Source organism: Nycticebus coucang, chromosome 17 (assembly GCF_027406575.1).
Source record: "Nycticebus coucang isolate mNycCou1 chromosome 17, mNycCou1.pri, whole genome shotgun sequence".
NCBI lineage: Eukaryota > Metazoa > Chordata > Mammalia > Primates > Lorisidae > Nycticebus > Nycticebus coucang.
In genome coordinates, this window is record NC_069796.1 from 39,628,956 (window position 1) to 39,647,642 (window position 18,687).

General features: G+C 39.4%; 4 protein-coding genes and 1 pseudogene across 6 annotated transcripts in view; 4 read left to right on the forward strand and 1 right to left on the reverse strand.

Moving 5' to 3' along the window:
• LOC128569335 (protocadherin alpha-C2) overlaps positions 1-18,687 on the forward strand; it is a 181,865-nt gene that overhangs the window by 75,786 nt on the left and 87,392 nt on the right. The gene's annotated exons all lie outside the window — the stretch shown is intronic.
• The window catches only part of LOC128569338 (protocadherin alpha-10-like), a 101,261-nt gene that overhangs the window by 26,399 nt on the left and 56,175 nt on the right, over positions 1-18,687 (forward strand).
• PCDHA12 (protocadherin alpha 12) overlaps positions 1-18,687 on the forward strand; it is an 82,496-nt gene that overhangs the window by 4,053 nt on the left and 59,756 nt on the right.
• Positions 872-18,687, forward strand: part of LOC128569336 (protocadherin alpha-13-like) — a 77,593-nt gene continuing 59,777 nt past the window's right edge. The window contains 2 exon segments of the mRNA XM_053567516.1: positions 872-3,247; positions 3,249-3,370. Of these exon segments, the coding sequence (XP_053423491.1) occupies positions 941-3,247; positions 3,249-3,365 (2,424 nt within the window). The 5' untranslated portion in view covers positions 872-940 and the 3' untranslated portion in view covers positions 3,366-3,370.
• LOC128569339 (cysteine/serine-rich nuclear protein 2-like) lies at positions 17,044-18,602 on the reverse strand (annotated as a pseudogene).

The following is an 18,687-nucleotide window of genomic DNA, read 5'->3' on the forward strand; positions in this document are numbered from 1 at the left end:
AAAAACTTCATTGTTTTCTATTGTACTCCTTTTAGTAAAAGGATTTGTTATGTAAATTTTGGATACAGTCAAAGGTCACGCTTAAGGACCAGGAAGGCCACATGTTTCCTTAAGGCTGTGTGTTAATGCACAAACACCCACACACACAAACTCATAGACACATTGAAGACTTTCTTTCAAATGTAAATATTTTATCTACATTTCACAGTCATATTGATAAAAATTTATGAACATGATTTGCAAAATCTGGTATAACCTTGCCAATATTTTCCACCATCATGTATTTTATTCTTACGTGAATATGTTTCTATTTGGGGTCAATGGCGCTGGGTTTGAAGATTTTGAAAAATATTACAGGAGGAGGACATTCCCACGGAAAATTTATGCAAAACTAGAGATCAATTGTTCCAAAACGAATGTTCAAATGTTCTTTCTCTAAAAATTCTGCAGAGAAGCTTTTTTTTTTTTTTGCAGTTTTTGGCTAGGGCTGGGTTTGAACCCGCCACCTCCGGCATATGGGGCCGGTGCCCTACTCCTTTGAGCCACAGTCACCACCCGTGCAGAGAAGTTTTACACATGTAAAAATACTAATAAATTTGTGGCAAGGTAAAACTCATCAACCAATTGTCAAATAATATTCGGTGCTGAGAGGAATACGGTAATCTGGTATTTCTGAAAAGATAAACATTTAATTTTACAGTGAAAATTTTCAGAAAACCAATGGAAAAATCCCTACACTTTTGGAAAACAGTTATTCTTACACTTACGCATTCATGCGCATGGTGTCGCTCTTCACTGAGAACGTTTCCGCGAAGAAAAGAGCCGCAGTTGCTCTTAGCTCCAGAAAATTTAGCGGAAATCGGGGTATCTCTTGTGAATTCTCCCGAGCTCGGAGGTCATAAAATTGGACTTTGAGAGGCAGTTTGAGGTAAGGCATTCTATGTTGCAGATATCTGTGACTCTTTTTGAGCGTACCATGCGGTTTTCCTGGCGAGGAGGCCCAAGAGCCAGGCGACTATTGCTCTCGTTTCTGCTCCTTGCTTTCTGGGACGTGGGGAGCGGCCAGATTCACTACTCAGTCCCGGAGGAGGCCAAACACGGAACCTTCGTGGGACGCATCGCGCAGGACCTGGGACTGGAATTGGCAGAGCTGGTACCACGCCTGTTCCGAGTGGCATCCAAGGGCCAAGGGGACCTTCTGGAGGTAAATCTGCAGAATGGCATTTTGTTTGTGAATTCTCGGATTGACCGGGAGGAGCTGTGCGGGCGGAGCGCGGAGTGCAGCATCCACCTGGAGGTGATTGTGAACAGGCCGTTGCAGGTTTTCCACGTAGAGGTGGAGGTGAAAGACATTAATGACAACCCTCCAGTGTTCCCTGAAAGTAAGAAAAGAATAATCATTGCAGAATCTAGACCTCCGGAAACTCGATTTCCACTAGATGGCGCATACGATGCAGATATTGGAGTAAACTCGGCATTAACCTACCTACTAGATCCCAACGATTATTTTGCTTTGGACACACAGAACAATCGTGAGCAAACGTCTTCGTTATTTCTTGTGTTGAGGAAAACACTGGACAGAGAGGAAATTCAGGAACATAGTTTATTACTGAAAGCCAGTGATGGAGGTAAACCTGAGCTGACCGGTACAGTTCAGCTGCTGATCACGATTCTGGATGTGAATGACAACGCGCCAGAATTCGAAAAATCTATATATAAAGCGAGAGTGTCAGAGAGCGCGTTTAATGGAACGTTGGTGATCAAGTTAAATGCCACAGATGCTGATGATGGTACAAATGGAGATATAGTCTACTCATTTAGAAAGCCTGTATCACCTACAGTGGTATATGCATTTACCATAAATCCCGAAAGTGGAGAAATTAGGACAAAAGGGAAACTGGATTTCGAGGAAAAGAAATTGTATGAAATATCAGTGGAGGCAGTTGACAAAGGGAATATTCCAATGGCGGGTCATTGTACCCTTTTGGTGGAAGTATTAGATATAAATGATAATGCCCCAGAAGTTACAATCACTTCTCTGTCTCTCCCCATCAGAGAAGATACTCAGCCTAGCACAGTTGTCGCCCTGATCAGTGTATCTGATCGTGACTCTGGAGCCAACGGACAGGTCACCTGCACCCTGACTCCCCATGTTCCCTTTAAACTGGTGTCCACCTTCAAAAATTACTATTCGTTGGTGCTGGACAGCGTCCTAGACCGCGAGAGCAAATCTAACTATCAGTTGATAGTGACCGCGCGGGACGGTGGCTCGCCTTCGCTGTGGGCCACCGCCAGCGTGTCCGTGGAGGTGGCCGACGTGAATGATAACGCGCCGACCTTCGCACAGCCCGAATACACTGTGTTCGTGAGGGAGAACAACTCTCCAGGCTGCCACATCTTTACGGTATCTGCACAGGACGCGGACGTGCAGGAGAACGCGCTGGTGTCCTACTCGCTGGTGGAGAGGCGGGTGGGCGAGCGCGCGCTGTCGAGCTATGTGTCGGTGCACGCGGAGAGCGGCAAGGTGTACGCGCTGCAACCGCTGGACCACGAGGAGCTGGAGCTGCTGCAGTTCCAGGTAAGCGCTCGCGATGCGGGCTTGCCGCCTCTGGGCAGCAACGTGACGCTGCAGGTGTTCGTGCTGGATGAGAACGACAATGCGCCAGCGCTGCTGGCGTCTCGGGCTGGCAGTGTGGGCGGCGCGGTGACCCAGCTGGTGTCACGGTTTGTGGGGACAGGCCATGTGGTGGCGAAGGTGCGCGCTGTGGACGCGGACTCGGGATACAACGCTTGGCTGTCCTATGAGCTGCAGCCAACAGCAGGAAGCGCGCGCAGCCCGTTCCGCGTGGGTCTGTACACCGGCGAGATCAGCACCACGCGCGCCCTAGAAGAGAATGACTCGCCGCGCCAACGCTTGTTGGTGCTAGTGAAGGACCACGGAGAGCCGGCGTTGACGGCCACCGCCACCGTGCTGGTGTCGCTTGTGGAGAGTAACCAGGCGCCAAAGGTTTCTTCGCGGGCGTTGGTGAAGGCTATGGGCCCTGAGACCCCGCTGGTGGATGTCAACGTGTACCTGATCATCGCCATCTGCACAGTGTCCAGCCTGTTGGTGCTCACGCTGCTGCTATACACGGCTCTGCGATGTTCTGCACCTCCGACCGAGGGCGCAGGTGGGCCCGGCAAGCCCAGGCTGGTTTGCTCCAGCGCTGTGGGGAGCTGGTCAAACTCTCAGCAGAGGCGGCAAAGGGTGTGCTCTGGGGAGGGTCCGCCCAAAACAGACCTCATGGCCTTCAGCCCCAGTCTTCCTCCTTGTCTGGATTCTGCAGAGGGAACGGGTCAAAGAGAGGTGGATTCAGAACAGTTGAGAGAGGTAAACTATATTTTTAAAAAATACCTTAATATTTTAGCCTTTCTTACTGTTCAAGCTATCTTCAGTGCCAATTTTGAGATTGTTCTTTAGCTTAATTTTAAGTTTGCTTCTATCAATCTATTGGCTTTGCTATCGACATAGCTTGAGTTATTCTTGAATGTTCATTCAGAAAACAATGTAATGTATAAAACAAGAATATTTTGGTTTTGTTGTATTCTTGATACAACTATTCTTGATAGTTGTAAGTATTTATTGGAATCGAACATTTACAGGGAAAAACTGCACATGTGAGAACTTAAACATTTAGGAAATGTTCATTTTTAATGAAGCTAATCATATACATTTTAAGTTATTATTTAATTTATATATAGGTCCGTGTATCTATATTATTTTTTAAAACTCTGTACCTTTTCACGTAAATATCTTTTTATACAGTGTATTTATGTGCTTATGCACTCGTGGCACTTTGGGAGGCTGAGGCAGGAGTGTCACTTGAGGCCAGGAGCTCAAAATCAACCTGAACAAGAAGAAGACCCTCCTCTCTATAAAAAAATAGAAAAATTGGTTGGGTGTGATGATGCAAGCTGGTAGTCTCAGGCAGTGAGGTATGATGAAGCCACTGCATGGTAGCCTGGGAGACTGAGCAAGACTCTTGTTTCAAAAAACAAACAAACAAACCCCAAATGCCCCAAAACAATCAAACAAAAAAACCAAATCAACAACATCAACAAAACCTTTTTGGTGGGTTCCTTCTTTTTTGTTCTTTTGGCACATCAGTGATCCCCTCTCATGTATACCTTGCAAGGTAGTTTGAGATTTTCCTTTCACATTTTTATTTGTACTCAGATAATTACTCAATACATACACACAGTGGGTTTTTTTTTGGGGGGGGAATTTTGTTTCTCTTCCAAAGTTTAAGATATATTATACATTTTACACTTCTCTGTTACCAATACCTTTTAGAAACCCCTGCCATTCTGGTATTTTAATAGCTGTGTAGTATTCCACGTGCAGATGTATTTTTATACATTTAGTTTTTCAACTACTGATGGACAATCACTTTGTTCTTTTATATCTATAAACCATGCTGTCCTATAATTTTACATATTTCCTAAAATATTGGTTTTTGCTTCTGTGGAATTAATACTCAGATGTGGAGAAGATGCATCAAAAATATTACATTTTTAATTTAAAACATATTGCTAGATGGCCTTCCAAGAATTTTAGTACTTTATAAATTGCCACCAACCAGTTTTGAGCACTGTTTTTGTTTTATCTCCAGAAGCAATAGAAGTTTTACTTTTTGCCAATGTGATCTCTATAAAATGATATCTCATTGTTACTTTAATTTTAAATTCCTACATATCTTCAGTGAATTTGAATATGTGGTTATATATATTTTGTTGATTTGGACTTGATTTTCTTTGATTTATCAATTAAATTATTGATTCATTTTTCTATTGAAAAATTATTTTTTAATTTTGGAAAAATCTCTGCATAATATAGATATTAGCTATTTATCTGCATCATAAATATCTTTTTTCCTGTATCACTCTTATTGATTTGTTTATAGTGTATTTTGCTGTATAAAAGTGTTTTGAATTATCTATTTTATTTTATGGGTTTTAAAGTCTGCAGGTTTAGTTAGAAAGGGCTTTTCAACTCATATATTAAATATTCATTAATTAAATTTATTTACTATTATTGAGCATTCTTTATGTGCTGGGCACGTTCTGCACATTAGGGATTTACAATGAAATTTGTTCTTTTGTGTAAAATCAAATTTCCATTTGTTGTCCCTGAATAATTTCTTTAATATATTTTGTAATTCAGGTGTTCTGGCAAAAAATTCACTCAGCTTCTGTCTATGAAAAATACTTGTTTCACTTTCAGTTTTGAAAAAATATTTTCGTTGAGTATAGTTGACAGTTTTTTACATGTATTATTTCATTGTCTTACAGTTTGCATGATTTCTGATGCAACAATCTGTATTTTCTTGTATATGCATCTTCCTCTCATCCCCTTCTTTCATGGTTACTTTTAAAATTTTCTTTTTTGTCACTGATTTTTGTAAATTGGTTATAATGTGTTTTAGTCTGATTTTCTTTATGTTATTCTATTTGGGAGTTGTTGATATTCTTGGATATGTGGAGTTATCATTTTCAGTAAATTTGGAGAAATTTAAGCCATATTACTTCAAGTATTATTTTTTCCCCTTTCATCCTTTCTGGCACTATAATTACACTTACATGTATGTTAGACTGTTTGATATTGTCCTACAGGTCATTGAACCTTGTTTAGTTTTGTTTGTCTTTTCTCTCTCTGTGCCTCATTTTGGATCACTTTTATTAATATATTTTCAAAGTTCACTAATCATTCCTTTTGTAATATCATATCTTCTAATACTAACCAGTATACTTTTTACCTTATGTAGTGTGTTTATCTTTTCTTTGTGTAAGATTCCATTTAGGTCTGTTAAATTTATTTTATTTATCTTTACATGATTTGTCATTATTCTTGTCTTTGTCTATATTCTTGAGCATATAAGTATATTTATAATACATGTTTTAATATTCCTGTGTTCTAATTTTACCATTCTTGTCATTCCTTGGTTTGCTTCTTTTGGTTTATTTTTCTTCATGTGTGCACGTGTGTGTGTGTGTGTGTTCCCTGTGTATTCCTTTAAAGCAATGTTTCCTAACTGGGGACAGTTTTGCCCCACAGGGGATAATTTGGGAATATCTGAATACATTTTTGTTTGTTACAACTGGGGGATTGCTACTTGCATCTAATGATGGAGGCCAGGGATGCTGCTGACCATCATAACGATTCACAGTATATCCCTTTACAACAAAAAATTACCTAGCTCAATAATTCTGCCTTAGAGACTTGAGCTCAGTTCTAACATGTGGTTAAGTTGCTTGGGACCAATTTATCCCTTTCAAGGCTTGATTTTAAGGTTTATTAATGCATATCTAGAGCAGCTTTTAGAATAAAACTGATTTGTCCCTCTATTAAAGTGATATTCTTCTGAGAACACTATCTAATGCCCATACATGTATGAAGAGCTCTCTCTTCTTTGACTTGTAGAAAGTGAAATATTCTTGGCCCTTTTTGAGCTCTATGAAACATTCTGCCTTCTCCTTTTCTGTAGTTTTGTCCTTGGCCTTGTGGAATTTTCCTTGGCATGTGCAAATTAGTATTCAACCAAAGATTGAAAAAGATCGGAAAAGACTCCTGTACAGGTCTGCAAAGCTCTTTGTCTCTGTGCAGTTCCTTCTATATTATTTGTAAATTATTTTTTTTAACCAGGCCTATGATTTCTTTTTCTTTTTTTTATATTCTTTTTTTTTATTGTTGGGGATTCATTGAGGGTACAATGCATTTGTTAGGCAAAGTCCCTCTTGCAATGTGTTTTGCCCCCAAAGGTGTGGCACACACCAAGGCCCCAACCCCCTCCTTCCTTCCCTCTCCTGCTCTTCCTTTCCCCACCTTTCCCTCCTTCTTTCTCTCTCTGCTATCCCCTTCCCCCTCTCCCATCGTGTCCTTAATTGTCATTAATTGTCCTTATATCAAAATTGAGTACATAGGACTCATGCTTCTCCATTCTTGTGATGCTTTACTAAGAATAATGTTTTCCACTTCCATCCAGGTTAATACAAAGGATGTAAAGTCTCCATGTTCTTAAATGGCTGAATAGTATTCCCTGGTGTACATATACCACAGCTTGTTAATCCACTCCTGGGTTGGTGGGCCTTTAGGCTGTTTCCACATTTTGGCGATTGTAAATTGAGCTGCAATAAACAGTCTAGTGCAAGTGTCCTTATGATAAAAGGATTTTTTTCCTTCTGGGTAGATGCCCAGTAATGGGATTGCAGGATCAAATGGGAGGTCTAGCATGAGTGCTTTGAGGTTTCTCCATACTTCCTTCCAGAAAGGTTGTACTAGTTTGCAGTCCCACCAGCAGTGTAAAAGTGTTCCCTTCTCCCCACATCCACGCCAGCTTCTGCAGTTTTGAGATTTAGTGATGTGGGCCATTCTCACCTGGGTTAAATGGTATCTCAGGGTGATTTTGATTTGCATTTCTCTAATAGATGGGGATGATGAACATTTTTTCATATGTTTGTTAGCCATTTGTCTGTCTTCTTTAGAGAGAATCTATTCATGTCTCTTGCCCATTGATATATGGGATTGTTGGCTTTTTTCATGTAGATTAATTTGAGTTCTCTATAGATCCTAGCTATCAAACTTTTGTCTGAGTCAAAATATGCAAATATCCTTTCCCATTGTGTAGGTTGTCTATTTGTTTTGGTTGTTGTCTCCTTAGCTGTACAGAAGCTTTTCAGTTTAATGAAGTCCCATTTGTTTATTTTTGTTGTTGTTGCAATTGCCATGGCAGTCTTCTTCATGAAGTCTTTCCCCAGGCCAATATCTTTCTGTGTTTTTCCTATGCTTTCTTTGAGGATTTTTATTGTTTTATGCCTTAAATTTAAGTCCTTTATCCATCTTGAATCAATTTTTGTGAGTGGAGAAAGGTGTGGGTCCAGTTTCAGTCTTTTACATGTGGATATCCAGTTCTCCCAGCACCATTTATTGAATAGGGAGTCTTTTCCCCAGTGGACGTTCTTGTTTGGTTTATTGAAGATTAGGTGGTTGTAAGATGTTAGTTTCATTTCCTGGTTTTCTATTCAATTCCAAATGTATATGTCTCTATTTTTGTGCCAGTACCATGCTGTCTTGACCACTATGGCTTTGTAGTACAGCCTAAAATCTGGTATGGTGATGCCCCCAGCTTTATTTTTATTACTAAGAACTGCCTTAGCTATACGGGTTTTTTTCTGGTTCCATACAAAATTCAGAATCATTTCTTCCAAATCTTGAAAAGTAAGATATTGGTATTTTAATAGGAATGGCATTCAATAGGGAACATTGCTTTGGGAAGTATAGACATTTTAACAATGTTGATTCTTCCCAGTCATGAGCACGGTATGTTCTTCCATTTGTTAATGTCCTCTGCTATTTTCTTTCTTAGGATTTCATAATTTTCTTTCTTTCTTTTCATAAATTTCTTTATGAAATTTTTCATAATTTTTCTTCCCTTTACCTCCTTTGTTAGATATATTCCTAGGTATTTCATTTTCTTTGAAACTATGGTGAAGGGAGTTGTGTCCTTAATTAGCTTCTCATCTTCACTGTTATTGGTGTATACAAAGGCTACTGACTTGTGGACATTGATTTTATATCCTGAGACATTACTGTATCTTTTGATGACTTCCAGGAGTCTTGTGGTTGTATTTTTCATCTCATTTGTTTTCCTTCTTTTGCAGGATCATAATCTATCTTTCTTTCTCTCTCTCTCTTTCTCCTTCCTTCCTTCCTTCTTTCCTTTTTTTTGAGACAGAGTCTCACTTTGTTGTCCTTGGTAGAGTGCCGTGGTGTCATAGCTTGCGGCAACTTCAAACTCTTGGGCTCAAGAGATCTCTTGTGTTAGCCTCCCAGTAGCTGGGACTACAGGCACCTGCCACAATGCCCAGCTATTTTTTAGAGACAGGGTCTCACACTCAACTCAGGCTGGTCTCAAACCCGTGAGCTCAGGCAATCCACCTGCCTCGGTCTACCAGACTTCTAGGATTACAAGTGTAAGCCACTCTGCCCAGCCTGGATCATAGTCTTTCCTTACCTATCATCTGAAAACAGTCCTTTATATCTCGTGTGGTTTTATGACTGTTATCATGGAAGGACAAAATAGAAGTTTATACATTATCTTATATCATTGAATAGTATCTCTATTCTGTTTGTTTAGTTTTAAATTCTACATAATGTGTTATCAATATTGACAAACTTTCTATTGACAAAATTCAAATTTGCTTGGTATCTATTTGACCATTCCTGTATTTTCAACCTTCATTCATTACTTTAAAATATATAGATGGATTTTACTTTTTAAAAAGCTTAATATGATAATTTCTATCTTTTATTATAGAATTTAGATCATTCAAGTATAGTACAATGCATGATATATGTGATTATATATCTTCTGTTTAACTCAAGGTTTATTAGTTATTTTGTATTGTTGCTCCCTGTTTTACTTATCTGGTTTTGAGTACTTGATCAAATTAATATTTAATACCTTATATCTTTTAATTTAAAGGTTTTAATGTAGTTTTGTTTTCAATAACATGAACTTTCTTTTCCCAGTTATCTCTTTATTTTAAGATTTTGATGGTGTGAAATATAACATCCTGGAAGGCAATTAAACACATAGTGTAATTTAATAAATATGTATAAGTCAAACATGCTGTAATGTTAAAGAATTAGAATGTTTCTGGTACTACAGAATCTCTCTATAGATTTCTTCTTTATCACAACCTTTCTAGTTTCCGAAAGGTAACTACTTGCTTGACTGTAATAATTTCTTTAGGTCAGATAGTTTAGATTTGTCTATTTTTGAACTTAGTATAAATGGAATTTTAAATGGTGTATTCTCTTATGGCTTGTTATTTCATCCAATGTAAGTTTTTTTCTCATGTTGTTGAATATAGCTATAATTTATTCATCTTTCATTCTTCTAAAATAGCTCATTGAATTAATATACCATGATTTGTTTAGGACTGTTTGACATCTTGTCTATTTTTGATCTTTGGTTTTATGAACAGTCTTTCTTATATGTACCTACTGGTGCACGTGGCATACATTCCTCTAAGTTAGAAATTTAGGATTGGAATTGGTAGACCATAGGGTATATATACTTTCAGCTTTACTAGATGATATTAAAGTCTTTTCCAATTTTTTCCACTTCTACCTACAGTATATTAAAGTTTATGTTGCTCTACTTTTCTCTAATACTTGCTTTAGTTGGGTCTTTAAATTTGGTGAATGTGCAATGGCATCTCATTGTGGTTTTAATTTGTATGTCTCTAATGAGGTTGAACATATTTTCTTATGTTTAGTAGTTGGTTGGACATCTTATGAAATGCCTGTTAAAGTTTTTGATGACTTATACACTGCAATCTCTTTTTCTTACTGATTATTAGGACTCTATTTTAAGATTTCTGGATCAAGTTCATTGCCGATAATATACGAGATCTGACACTTAAGTTTATGAACTTGCCACTGTGCGCTTATGATAACAGCACTGTACAAACAGCTCAATAAGCTCGTATATCAGTGTCTCACAACTGTGTTTGTGTCAATGTGTGGCAGTGTCTTGTAGTGTGGTGTTCATTATTGTTGTTGCGTGTTTTTGTATGCTGTCATGAGAATGTCAGGGCGTGAATTAGAACAATGAACAAACCTTAAATTTCTTGTTAAAGTTGGAAAGAGTGGAAATGAAATCAAATCAAATTGTGCATCAAAATCATCAGCAGACTGGAAGAACCATAGAGGACCAAGTAAATATCAGTAGAGAAACATTTAGGAAAATCTTAACTGAAAATCTTGGCATGAGGAAGGTATGTGCAAAAATGGTCCCAAAGGAGCTCACCAATGAACAAAAGCAAAGGAGAGCTGAAGTTTGTTAAGAACTTTTGGAGAGGCAAGACAATGTTTTGGGTTGTGTTAGGGAGATGAAACAAGAGTATACCAATATGACCCTGAAACAAAGTGTCAAAGTGCACAGTGGAAGTCGGCTGATTCTCCATGACAAAAAAAGTTCCATCATTCCATCAGAGCCAAAATGATGTTGCTAACCCTTTTTTGACATCAGAGGGATTATTCATTATGAATTTTTACTAACTGAACAAATGGCTAACCAAGTTTACTGTTTGGAAGTGCTGAAAAGGCTGCATGAAAATGTTAGACGAAAATGACCTGAACTTTTTGCCGATGATTCATGGTTCTTGAATCATGACAATGCACCAACTGACATGACACTGCCTGTGAGGGAGTTTTTAGCCAGTAAACACATAACTATATTGGAACACCATCCCTACTCACCTCATCTTGTCTTCAGTGACTTTTTTCTTTCCTTGAAGAAAATGAAATATTGAAAAGAAGATATTTTGATGACATTCAATACATAAAGGTTAATATGCGGACAGTGCTGATGGGCATTCCAGAAAAAGAGTACCAAAATTGCTTTGAAGGATGGACTAGAGACTGGCATCAGGGCATACCTATTCAAGGGGAGTACTTTGAAAGTGACCATAGTAATATTCAGCAATGAGGTATGTAGCATTTTTCCTAAGATGAGTTTTGAACTTAATTGTTAGATCTTGTGTACAGGTATTGTGCATACACTTTTCCCATCATGTGGATTTCTTTCCCCCTTTATGTGGCTTATTTTGAGGACCAAAAAATTTAATTTTATTGTTGTTTAATATAAATATTATTTTTAAAATTGTTTATATTTTTATTAAGTTAAATACACATAGATCATGAATACATTCATGCATATGTGGGGTACAATGTGCTGATTTTTTAAATACAATCTGACGTGGTTAGATCAAACCAATCAACATAGCTTTCACCTCATTTACTTGATTATTGTGCCAAAACATCTATGTTCTACACTTGACAGATTTGACTTGTACCCTTATAATATGCACCATAGGTGTGGTCCCGCCTTTTACCCTCCCTCTGTCAAACCTCCCCCATCCCCACCCTTCCCACTCCAATTCTCTCCTTCATCCTGGGCTATAGTTGTGTTCTATCTTTCATAAGAAAGTATAAGTAAATATAGGTAGGTTTCATAGAAGTACTGAGTACATTGGATACTTTTTCCTCCATTCTTGGGACATTTTACTCAAGAGAATATGTTCCAGATCCCTCCATGTAAACATAAAAGAGGTAAAGCCTTCATCTTTTTTAAGGCTGCATAGTATTCCATGGTATATACATATACCACAATTTATTAATCTCTTCATGGGTCGATGGGCACTTGGGCTTCTTCCATGACTTGGGTATTACGAATTGAGCTGCAATGAATAATCTGGTGAAAATATCTTTTTTGCAAAGTAATTTTTGGTCTTTTGGATATACTCCTAGTAGAGGAATTGCAGGATTCAATGACAGGTTAACTTTTAGATCCCTGAATGTTCTCCAAACTTCTTTCCAAAAGGAATGTATTAGCTTGCATTTATATTTAAAAACTTTTGATTGGTGCCTTTTTTGGTTTCTGCTTTAAGAAATACATCTCTACTCTAAGCTGATGAATATATTTTCCTATATTGCATGTATATTCTGAGGTTTTATGCTTTTTGTCTTTTATATTTTGTTCTCTAATCTCTCTAGAGTGGATTTTTATATATTATACAAGGGAGATGTCCAGTTTTATTTTTCCTATATACATATAGATAGATATTGCTCTGGCAACATTTTTGGAAAAGAAATCTGTCTTTTCTTTACCACTTTGTAGTGTCACTGCCTTCACATTTATAGTGTTCATTTTTACGTAGGACTATTTGTTGTTGGTCTATTTGATTCTACTAATCTCTTTGTTTTATAGCAGTATCACAAGTACTATTAGTTTTAATTATGATATTTTTAAAATAAGACTTGATAAGTCTTATCACTTTGATCTTATTCAAGACTTGGCATTTTTCCCCACAATTTCATTTGAAGTTTATATTCAATTTTTAAATTTTCTCAAAAAAATTCTAGTGGAATTTTAGTTGGGATTGCATTGAATTTATAGATCACTTTTGGGGGAACTGACATCTTTAAAACAGGCATCTGCCAATTAATAAACATGGCATAAGTTTCTTTTCATTTAGGTCCTCTCCAATGTTTCCTCCAATGTTTCTGTACAGAGTGTCATAATTTCTTCCATAACAGTCTTTCAAATACTTCATTAGACTTACTTGCAGATACAGGATATTTAAAAGTATCATACTTTAAATATTTCATTTCCAATAGATTTTCCCAATAAAATTACATTAAAAATGTTCCCTTCTGTTATTGTTTAATATGAATTTTTTTTTTTTTTGAGATAAATTCTCAAGCTGTCGCCCTGGGTAGAGTAACATGGTGTCACAGCTCACAGCAACCTCAAACTCTTGGGCGTAAGTGATTCTCTTGCCTCAGCCTCCCAAGTAGCTGGGACTACAGGCACCCGCCACAGTGCCAGGCTATTTCTTTGTTGCAATTGTCATTGTTATTTAGCAGGCCAGGGCTGGGTTCAAACCTGCCAGCCTCAGTATATGAGGCCAGCACCCTACTGACTGAGCTACGGGTGCCACCTGTTTAGCATGAATTTTTAAAAATTAGGATTAAGGTTGAATGTTATGATATGTTTTGTTTGCATCTCTTGACAAATATCTTTTGATGTTTTGTTTGCATTTTTAAATTTTCTCATTTTTAAACTAAGTTTTTATAATGAATTAAAATTTATTTTGAAAGGTAAAGTTTTATGCTTCTTTTTAAAAAGTGACAATTCAAGAGTTTTAGAATTAAGCAATGAGTCTTTGAGATAAATCTGTTTATAAATAGTAATTAAAGTACTGGAAACATTTTATGCTTGTCAAAATGTCACAGAATTCAAATCACAACTTGGATCCTCCATGATTCAAGTGTTTATCTTACATAGTAAGGGTTAAGCCAGCTTTAAGATAAAATTCTCCAGACATGCCATCCTTAAGTCTTTCCTCTTCACTGGTCATCAGCTCACATAGTGGAATAGCTGGCTGCTGTGGTTATTCCACAGTGGTTGTCTTTCTTTTTTGCTATTTTTTTTTTCCTAGCCATTCCAGCCCCACTCTATATCCTAGTTATTCTTTTTTTTTAATTTTTACAGATGGGGTCTTGCTCTTGCTCAGGCTGGTCTCTAACTACTGAGCTCAAGCAATCTACCTGCCTGGGCCTCCCAGAGTGCTAGGATTACAGATGTGAGCCACCATGCCAGGCTGACCCCAGCTATTCTTGATGAGCCAATATTCATTGTTATTCGAATATGCTCCTTCAAAGCCATAGCCAATGACCTGGACATTGTGATCCAGGCTTTTGCTACTACAGTTTGGTTCATAATAAATGCTTGATTAATAGAACTAGAGGGGCACATGGCCTGCATCAATACAACAGAGATGGACCTCACAGTAGCCAGCCACTGCCTTCATCAGAAACTTTTCTCAAATAGAGATGTCCATGAAACCAGTGTCATTTACAACAGAATACTCAGATGTGTATTTATAGGTTTCATCCTTTGCCACATGTGGATAAGGCCTCAATTCTTCTTAATATATTCAAAGACATATCCATCAGGCCATCATTGAAGTCATTATTGTCTTGAAGCAGAGAGCAATCGACAGGTTCCACTCACTCAGTGAGACAAGTTTGCCAGTTTTCCAGAACATCTGTCCTTCAGAAAGTACCAGTTGAACTAAAAGCCCAACAAGAATCACACTGACCCTGATTCTTCACAGGAATCGGATAGCCTTTCTTTCTCCAATCTACAAATAAGGGGACCTCAAGAAACAGAAGCTCTCGGAACACTTTCCCCTTCTTGCACTTCTGGTTTACGTAATTTTGAATTATTTCTTTTTTGATTGCAGAACTCACTTTGAAGAATCTACTGGCATTTTAATTGGTGGGAATAATTCTGATTACAGATTTAATTTTCTTAATAGTCAAAGGACTATTCAGAGTTTAGTTTACTCTTGAGTCAGCTATGGTAGATAAAATATTTCCAGGAATTTTCCCATTTAATCTAAATTCTCAGTAATATGTCCACCCTTTCTATGGAGTCTATAGTGATATTTCTCTTTCCATTCTTGATATCATTTTTACTCTTGTCTCTTTTTCTAAATCAACTACACCAGAGGTAGTCATTATTATCTGTTCTTTTAAAGAATCCACTTTTGGCTTTATTGAGGTGGTTTTTGTATGCTTATTTAAAAGAATATTAATTGCATAAATGATTAGAATAATCTCTTGTGATGTTTAAAATGTGACAAAATAACATGTGACTTAAAAGGGATTGAAATGAGTTAATATAAGAATTTTGCATTGTATATGAGGAGAAAACTTAATTTCTTTCAGTTTTATTTCCTTGCATTTACTTTCTATTTATTTTAACTTTCCCCCTAACTTCTTAAATGCTTAGGTCATTATATCTTAGCTTTTTGTTTCTACTATATGCTTTAAAGTAATCCATTTCTATCTAATTAATGTTTTAGTATCTCATCAGATATTATATGTAGCATTTCCACAACCCTTTTGGTTGTAAGTATTTTACAATTTGTTATTTTTTTTTTTTTGTAGAGACAGAGTCTCACTTTATGGCCCTCGGTGGAGTGCCATGGCATCACACAGCTCACAGCAACCTCCAACTCCTGGGCTTAAGCGATTCTCTTGCCTCAGCCTCCCGAGTAGCTGGTACTACAGGCGCCCGCCACAACGCCCAGCTATTTTTTGGTTGCAGTTCAGCCAGGACTGGGTTTGAACCCACCACCCTCGGTATATGGGGCCTGGCGCCTTACCGACTGAGCCACAGGCGCCACCCAATTTGTTATTTTTTTTAAAGTTTGATCCAGTGGTATATTTCTTAATTTTTAAGCATATAAAAATGTTACATTACTTTAATTTTTTTAAATTAAAATTCAGTGTGGCTGGAAATATGTACTGTATGGTTTTAATCTTTCAGATTTGTGGGAACTTGCTTGTTGCCATAACATATGGTTTCATTTTTGTGGATGTTCTATGTTTGCTTGATTGTATTGTGTATGATGCTATTACTGGGTGCAGAGTTAATTTGATTAGTTATATTGTTACAATCTATATTCTTCTTCTTCTTCTTCTTCTTCTTCTTCTTTTTTGGAAAAAGACAGGTTAAAGTTTTATAAATCTTTGATGTTTTTGTACAGAAGCAGAGACCCTTCCACTCCTTCCTCTAGGTTTGACCAGGTGACATTTCCCATTGTGGTATTAAGATATATCAACATGGGGTGGCACCTGTGGCTCAAGGAGTTTAGGGTGCCGGCCCCATATACTGGAGGGGGTGGGTTCAAACCCAGCCCTGGCCAAAAACTGCAAAAAGAAATATATACCAACCTGGGCGGCACCTGTGGCTCAGTGGGTAGGGCGCCGCCCATATTCTGAGTGTGTCAGGTTTGAACCTGGTCCCAGCCAAACTGCAACAAAAAATAGCCAGGAGTTGTGGCGGGCACCTGTAGTCCCAGCTACTCAGGAGGCGAATCACGAGGAGAATCAACTAAGCCCAGGAGTTGGAGGTTGCTGTGAGGTTTGATGCCATGGCACTCTGCCGAGGGTGATAAAATGAGACTCTCTCTCTCTCTAAAAAAAAAAGGAAAAGATATACTAACACGAGATATTCGAATAACCACTGAGAAACATAAGCTTGTCCCCTCTGGAGCTCAGGAAAGGAGAAGGGACTTTGCCATGCTGTTCAAATTCTCATGTTCTGGTCCCTACATGAGGAATAGTTGCTTGAATTACCCTGCTTCTCCTGTGCGATCCTAGTTTTTTGTTCCAGTAGCACATAAAGCTCAGTATTCAGCACTACTCAGGCAGCCTCCTCTATCCCCAGATCACGCTGAGACTGGTCTCCTCGATATTGTTTCTCTTTTAAAAAATACCTTTACAATCTTTTCCCACCCATTCCCCAAACACCTCAATAAAATAACATGGGAGAAGCAGCTGCTTCTACAGTTTTGTTTTGAAATGCCGTTGGATAAAATAAAGGAATAGAGAATGAGTAAGAGGCAGATCTCCATCCTCACTCACACTGCCAGAGGGAGTTCTAGGGAGGGATCTTCGGGGGCGTTCCTCGCTCTGCTGTGAGGTCTCCACCGCACAGCCCTCTCCACTGTCCCTGTGGAAGGAGAGGTTTGAGGAGGACCAAGAGGGGCGAAAGTCTTCATTCTCAGGCTTCTTAGGGTTACATCCTCAGGCAGTAGCACTTCCAGAGTGGATGTTTTCCCCACCTCTGATTTACAGAGGGCAACTGGGTCTGTGGGGCTCAAGCCATCAGCGAGGTAACAGGGAGAGAGAAGACACTCAGATCCTTCTCTTTGGGGAAAGAGGCTGGGCCTTCTTCTGCACCAGGGTCTCCTTTCACTCCCAAGACTGGCCTCTGCTCCACCTGATAACAGACCAGGGGCCCACTGTTTAAGTAGGACGGGTTGTTCACCGTGGAGGCAGTTGGGTGGTCTGAGTTCTTGGCAAAACACAAGACAGAGGACCTTGGGGGCAGCTGAGCCTGAATGAGAATGGGGGCTGTAAGGCCTGGGCACAGCTCTTTGGGAACAGCAAGGGGCTCCTCCAGAATACACACGCCCAGGCTCTCAATGCTTGAGTCCAGGCTGGCGCTAGAGCCACTGGCATCCTCCTCCGTCTTAAGCTGCTCCAGCTCCTCTGCACTCTGCAAGTGCATCAACGCTGTCTCCTTCTCAGCAATGAACTCCTGGAAGTCCTGCGTCTTAGGCTACAGCCGGCAGGGGATGAGGGCTCCTCATCCGGGGCTGCCGGGTGGCTCCCCTGCCGCTTGCTCTCCAGCTCCAGCTTAGTGATGGTGTGGAGGTAGTGAGTCCGAACCCAGATGGGATTAAACTCAATGCGCCCAGCCACGTTTCCACAGCCTTCTTGGGAGCAGCCACAGGGGAAGGACATGCGATGTACCTGGCATTTAATCCCAGCCTGGCTACAGTCGCATGCTTCTGGGTCACAGTACAGTCGACAGTCACTTCCCGGGACAGGCAGATGGTTCGAAGTTCTTGCTTCTCCTCAGCATCAATGCGGTGAACCCCAGACGTCCTCAGCAGGTGGGCAGAGGCTGCAGGAGGAAGTAGTCATCCACCTCCACATTCTCCACATCAGTATCTTCATCCGATGTGTCATCCAATGTCAGGCCGTCAGCCTCCAGACTCCACTGTCCCATTCTTGGTCAGCTTCATTTTCTTGGCATGGAGTTTCTCTTCCTTCTGGTGCTCACGAAGAATCTCTTGATGATTCACCTCCTGCTCTTGAGCAAACTCACAGAGCGTGTAGCTGCGTACAGAGTTATGGTGCTGGGCTATGCCCAGAGAGCTCCCACCCTGGCTGGGCACGCTGGTGAAACCCTGGCGCCGGGCAAAGTAGTATACAGTTACCTGATCAAAGCGCACGTTCTTCCTCCGCAGCTGCTTCTGCCGCTTCCGGATGGATGTGTAGGAGGATTGACGTTGTCGCAGCTGTCAGCACTGTCAGTGCTGGAGATCTCAGCATTTGAGTTGGAAACAGATGAGCCCACATCCACATCATCAAACTTCGTCTTGAGACCCGAGCCTGTGAATGCATCCATTGGTTTCAAAGGGGTTTCCTTGGGGAGCCCACCATCTTGGCCCCAGAGCCCCTGCTCACCACCAGCTAGCCAGGTACATTAGGAT